Raw genomic sequence first — 7094 nt, 5'->3', positions numbered from 1 at the left:
ATCGCAATACAAGTCACGTGTCCCTCCACCCTTCAATGGCGAGCAGGAAGGGACAAAACGCGAAGACATGATGAGGCAATGTGTGAAACTAGATACATTTTAGTGCTTTTTTTTCTCTCTTTCAAAAATCAATTATAAAGAAATACTTCAAACAGAACACGCGCGCGCACACACAGAGAGAGAAAAACAAAAAAGTGGGGGACACATAAATCTACATCATGTAAGTTAGGGTAAAGCATTACATTTTACAAATAACATTTCTTTTTTATATGAGAGATGGTTTTATACATTTGTTTCTAGTAGTTTAAATCAGTGAGTCATAAAATATATTAAGTTCTTTACAAAAAAATATAAACATAAAAGAGGGAATAATGGACGTAATTTTTGCTTTATGTACATGAAACTTCCCAAGAAGAATGATCACCTTTAAAGTATCAACTAACGTTTTACATGCTACTCGTAGTATGCTTCATTAAGTTTCATTAAGAAACGGCAGATTCTGAAAACTTCATTCTGGAGAAAATATATATTTATGTGGTTTAAAATTAACACTTAATAAAATGTTACATTAATAATACCATGCTCGCTTGCAAGGGTCAAATAAACTGATGCGTGTATATTTGATTTTATTTATTCTTCTGAACTAAGCAAATATAACACCAAAATTTGATTTAGTTAATAGTTAAATTATTTTTGACAGCATCCCCAATTTACAACATTTTTACACAAGTGCCTACAACTTTTAACAGTACTGTAGCTTTACAGGGAGGTTTCTTGAAGCATCTTTGAGACGTTGCCACAGTTCTTCAGGGATTTAGTCTGTCTCAGTTTGTTCTGTTTCTTCATGTCTTTCCAGACAGACTGGGTGATGAAGAAATCAGATCTCTGTGTGGAGCACTGGCTGTTATCAGACTCCTCAGGCAAACAAAAATCTCACTGGATTATTACAATTATGTTTGGAAATGTAAACTGATATTTCCTACTGACACACTACACAATTCTCTATCATTTGAAATAAAGCTGAAGACAACATCTCACAGGATTAAGTTTTTTTTTATTATTATTAATTCAATAGATACAGAAGCAACTCTGAAAAATGTTAGAAAGTCCTGAAATCACATCAAAAGATTTCAGGGCCATCGTCAACCCCAGAAGTAAGCCGCCTCCAAACTGCTCTTGATGTTGTGCTGATTTTCTCTCCTCTCCTTGGTCACCAGGTTGGCTTCACCCTTCTGTAGACGTCTTCTCTGAGCGGCCTTCTGCTGTTTTGTGAGCTGTCTCTTCACTTTCTGCCTGATGACCTCCTGTATCGAGGGATATCCAACACTTTGTTTTAATGCAACAACAAATCCCAAAACTTGCTTCAGGAAAGCAAAATTACATTTATTGTTTCCTATTTATATGAGCAAACCAAAAGGATTAATTTCTTTATGCTTTTGTGATAGCAGGGGTTATTATTATTTTTTTAATTTTGACATTTTAATTTGATTGGGCAGTGTAGAGAGGACAAGAAACAAAGTGGTAAAAAGAGAGGGAGACAGGATCGCTGCCCTCAAGGCTATCAGTGGCGACAGCAGTGGTAAACTTTTAAACCTTGAATACATATATTGAAGGGTTGTACTCACTGGTGGTATAGTAGAACAACTGCCAACACTTCCAATGCTCATTTCACTGGTTGTTCTCCTCCTGTGCTCATTCTCAAGGCTCACTTGGTCTCTGTGGGATCACATCATCACATCATTAAATGTAAGAGATAGGGTTTTATATGAAGAGTTCATACAAAAATTTAAATTCATTTAGATCACAGTGAACACAGGCTGTCATGCGTCAAAAAGGACAAAATAATAATTTAAGTTCATAATTCCCGGACAATCTTTGTTTCCAGTGCAGCTCTCAAACCAAAAATGCCATAATATAACTGGCTGTGTCAGCATGAATAATACTTAAATTAGGCTTTTCTGTTTATTCTGTCATCATTTACTCACCATTATATTGTTACAAACACTTAATTTTGTTCATGATCAGAACACAATATTTTTACACATTTAAAAAAAATTCTCTCATGCTTTTTGTCCATCCATTGAAAGTCCACACAACCTAAATTTTCAAGCATCAAAAAGTGCATAAAGAGTGGAATTGTAATAGAATTTAATCTTTCGAAGAATACAGTCATTTTAAAAGACAACCAGCTTTACTTTAGCCATTTATTCACATTTAAACATTGATAAACACAATGATCATAGCACATCAAATAAGGTGTGCAAGAACAAACCTCAGTGGATTGAGTAAATGAGAACAATTTTCTTTTTTGGGTGGACTATTCCTCTTAGGATTTATGAACGGTAGCTTTATAGCATTATGAAAAGGTTGGGTATATGCAAGCAAGTTACGATATTAGACATGAGTCACATCATACCAAATGATCCTTACCTGAAAGGCATAAACTCTTTGTTGGATGCAGACAGGTCAACCAAATCAGGACACTCATCCTCTACCTCATTCTCCTCTTTCCTATCCAAGTCTTTGGTAATGTCAGGAACAGTTTCTTTCTGAAAGTCCTCTGAGGAGATCCCCTCTTCACATTGATCTCCCTCATGTTCCTCTGTGTCGTTCTCTTCTGTTGGAGTATCCTTACTAATATTTAGCCCTTCCAGCTCAAGCATGGCTTGTTTATACTCCTCTTTGCTGATAACATCCTCTAAGGCGGCCTGATGTGTATCGTCAGCAGACTCTGAGATGTCATCATCATCTCCACTGAGTCCTTCACCCTCTGGACCTTCAGGATGGAGCAAACAGTCATCCTGCTGCAGCTCCTTGGTGTAGCCACTAGCTGAGATCTCCACATCGAGGGAGCAGGCTCTTCTGTATAGAGGAATACGTCACTTAGTTAAGTCTCTAAAGTCTAGAGTATCTAAAGTCTGACTATAACGGAGCAAGCTATTAGAAAAATTACCTGATGTCTTTGAATGTTGGATAGAGTTCGCTTTCATAGTTGAATCTTCTTAAGAAAAAATCTCGAATGCACTTGACATCTCGATCAAAGTACCTTTTGCAGAACAATTAAAAACTTAATTTTAGTGCCAAGGCTTATTATTGAATAATTCTCATTATCAGTTTGACATCAGGTTGGACAGTCACCATTCTGCATTTGTATGTGAGGTGGAGACCATCTGAGGGAAGTCAATCATTGTGACGTGGTCGTTGTCATCAAGCATGAGGTTAAATTCATTGAAGTCACCATGGATCAGCCCATGATTGGCAAGATTGACTATTAGCTCCATGATTTCACTGTACAATGCAGCAGGGTCTTGAATTTCTCGAACCTGACACCTACAGCAAAATACAGCAATGTAACTACTCATGTGTTAAAAAAAAAGTCAAATAAAACCTTCAGTGGTATTTCTATGTCCTTTCTATTAAAGAGTTGTACAAGACAGATTAATACACTGCAGTTTGGCAGCTGTCAGTGACCTTTCTATACAAGTAAATATTTAATGCAAGAAAATAAAGCAGTGAGTGAAAGTCTGTTCATCTGAAGCAAAGTGCAGGTAAACTCACAGTGGGTAACCATTAATGAGCTCCATAACCACTGCATGTCTGTTGTAGTCTACTGGCTTTGGAACAGGAAACCCTCGATCATATAATGCCTGTAGAGAAACAAGGACTCTTAAAATACATCCAGATAAACATTAACCTGTGCACAAAACTAGATTGAATTTCACTTTATATTATATCATCAATAAACAATTTATGTTCAAAATTATTTCAGAAGAGAAGATTTGTATCTAGCATAATGTAGTAGATCTGTTGCAAGGGTCAACAGGGAATAATATAGTTGTTGGGCATGACACATAAATAGACTCCATGCCTCAGAATGCTTAGAATCAAGATTTTGTGGTTATTAGTTATGGGGTAATTATACAATAGGGAATTTTAAATAGCAATAGTTATTTATTTTTATTGCCATATCAGCATCTAAGGCCATCTTCATGGCAAAAACAGAGTAATTTCTCAGAGATATTTAAACAAAGGGCCGGGGCCCACTAGGGGGCCTCAGCATGCATGCGTATATGTATATATGTGTATGTATATATGTGTACATGTATGCGTACATGTATGCGTACATGTGTATATGCGTACATACGTACATTTATACATAGTACATGTATACACACACACACACATATATATGTACACACATATACACACACACGTATATATAAAGCTAAAACACTAAAAATAAAGATGTACAACATCAAACTGACATTATATTTATGAGTTTATCTATTTGTATTACAGCAGACGTACCAGATGTACATACAAGTTTCAATAGAAAGGGATCAAAGGGAGGCCTTGGAGTCCAAAATCTCAACACCAACTGTGCTATAGAATAAATGTAATGGATTGTAACAAAAACATATTTTTAGATACATTTTTAGAAGCATGGATTCAACAATAAATGTAATTATTAAGGCTGCCCCCTAATAGTCGACCAAAATTTTATTAGTCACAGAAAAAAAAATCCACAGACAAAGTTACGCAGTCCGCGACTAACAGATTGTTAATGGCTAGTCTTTGGTAAAACAGTACATTGGGCAGGACATCCAAACGCTTGCCCATCATTCGACCTCAAATATGGCTTATCATCTGAAATATGCAAGTATTAGCAACTTTACATGGCCGCTCAATCTAATGTTAACCTAGAGAAATGTAAGCTATTCAAACGTCTGTGCGGAGAGTGAAGCTGAACAGTAGTGTGGAGGCACCGGTGCAGTAATTTGCTCTTAAAATACTGTCGTTTTTGGTCATACAAATAAGATTAATACATAGGGTGACCATACGGGCCATTTTTAGGGGACGCATCCTTGCCTTCGAATCGTTCTTGCGCCTACCGTGGTGTCTTTTTGATCGGTGCGCAGCGACGCTTCTTCAAATGACCGAACAAAAAACGTGTGCATATTTGCATCACTTTGATCGTTCTCTGAAGATCTCACCTTCTCACGCACAGTGCCACGATTGGTCGATTATGTACAATACTTGCATGCTATTGGTCAAACTCCTTTGGATGATTTATGCAATATTAAAATCCTGGCCAGGACGTGTGCCGTATGAACGGCACATATGGCCACCCTAGTAATACATCTTTCGAATCTGTAAAGACTCTACATTTATTTGTGTGCACTCACGATAACAACAAAATGTGCTTTTGTAAAATAAAGCAAACATGATGCGCTTTCTGCTGTCTCGGTCTCTGTGAATTTGAGCGCGAAACTATCCTTGCCTTACAGACATTAAAGATATATCTATAGAGAGTGAAATGCCTACTTTCAAATGAACCAATTCAAATGGAAAACAAATTCTCAGATTATGTAATCTGTGAAACATGCACACAGGACGAGTCAGTGTCACCTACTTCATCTCTTAAACCGAAAACAAAGAAAGTACTAGCGCATCAATACATTATTAAAATGTTAATGCAGTTACAGTTTTTCCCTGACATACATAATCATTACTTCTGCCGGTGCGCTGCGGCAAGCTTTATGCATGTGCTTGAGCGCTTAGTAGGCTATGTAGGCAATTAAAGGCTCATTATAATGATTTATTAATAAACGTGCGATTAGTCGACTACTGCTTAAAATGCTATACTATTCAACCAGAAAAATCCTTAGTCGAGGGCAGCTCTAGTAATTAATTTAACACTTGAAGGAGATAAAACTCAAAATCCGCACTTTGACCCTGGCTTGTCCCAAAAACAACATACGTGTGTCTCCGTTCACAGAGTACAGAAAATATCCTCTTGGAATATTTGGATATTACCTTCATATATGCAAACTCTTTCATGGCAGAGAGCCGGGACAGGTACAGCCATGACATCTTGTGCCTGTGCTTGTGGTAATCTCTCTTGTTCTTCAAATTCCTGAAGGATGTCCGACCCAGTCTGTGAAGTTTCAGAGCAAACTGCTCCCCCTCAGCATTTGCAACAATGTAAATATCTGAAATATGAAAAAGGTTTATAGTTCTTGAAAATTTACCTTTACGATAAGTGAAAATATTTGACAGGTTGAGGGAGAAAATATTAATAAAAAATGTGTCCGACTTATTAATGAGAACAAATAAATTCTAATCAAAAACGACCCAGACCTGACTCTTTGCCGACTCCCATCTGGTTTCCAACTGACAAAATAACATCCCTGGAAGAAAACGTCTTCAGTGCCAGGTAATCATAGCCACCGTAATTCAGCCGATACCCCTGCACAGCTACAGAAAGAAAACGCGGTCAACAGCTGTACTTATTCACAAAAACATTATGGAATGAAACTGAAGACTGATGCATTTACTTTTGCTGCGTTCATAGGCCAACAGCTTGTGTTTGTCCAGCTCCCGCAAAACCTTGTTGCATCCTCCATGTTTGAGACTGGCAATAGACGCAATCAGACTTACTGGGACGATCTCGTGGTTCTTCATGCCCATTTCCACCTGTGCATCCCGGAGAGACAATTAGAAGAACAAAACACGACTGCTGACTAACTGGAAGTTTTAAATTGGACTGAAATCTAACTTAATGGATCAAGTTTCATGAACAGAACGTTAACTAACGTTACATTATATGCCAGGATACAATGATACACACTCAACAGTTTAATATGCATTCAGCTAACGTTCGAATCTTTATTTTGATTCAGATTTAACATATAGTTGTAAAACTAAAGCTGGAAGAAAAGTTGATATGGCCTCTTCAAAATGATACATACCGCTGTGAGGACTCGAAAATCTTCCTTGGACAGATACCTCAAGATAACGACGTTTAATTTGCCCATAGTGGCAACCCCGTTGCTTCCTAATTTTTAGAAGATTTATAATTGTGTTGCAAATGTTTTTGTAATGCGTGATTTGTTCCACCGGCCATCCCACGTGTTCAGACCGGAAGAGCGCAGTATTCCGACGTTACATCCCTGGCCTGAAGTCGACTGGTTCAGTGCTTCTCCTCGCGGCGTGGAGTGGAAGCGTCTTCTGATGTTCTTATATCAGAACCACAAAAATGAGCAAAACAACATTTCAAGTGTCTTCATTGTTGTCAAGTGAAGTACCAAAAT

General features: G+C 37.5%; 1 protein-coding gene across 1 annotated transcript; it reads right to left on the bottom strand.

Annotated features, from left to right (window-relative positions):
* Positions 1–638: 638 nt before the first annotated feature.
* On the bottom strand, positions 639–6962 carry LOC306870881 (serine/threonine-protein kinase RIO2-like). The gene is made up of 10 exons (XM_079418386.1): positions 6753–6962; positions 6339–6477; positions 6142–6258; positions 5818–5993; positions 3559–3647; positions 3139–3330; positions 2954–3046; positions 2431–2862; positions 1626–1716; positions 639–1304 (listed from the first exon to the last, which is right to left on the bottom strand). Exons 1-10 carry the CDS (start codon positions 6816–6818, stop codon positions 1143–1145), a joined length of 1557 nt encoding a protein of 518 aa, XP_079274512.1. The 5' UTR covers positions 6819–6962; the 3' UTR covers positions 639–1142.
* Positions 6963–7094: the final 132 nt, after the last annotated feature.

Source organism: Barbus barbus (assembly GCF_936440315.1).
Source record: "Barbus barbus genome assembly, chromosome: 6".
NCBI lineage: Eukaryota > Metazoa > Chordata > Actinopteri > Cypriniformes > Cyprinidae > Barbus > Barbus barbus.
The sequence above is the reverse complement of the archived record's forward strand: the minus strand, read 5'-3'. Positions and strand labels throughout refer to the sequence as shown.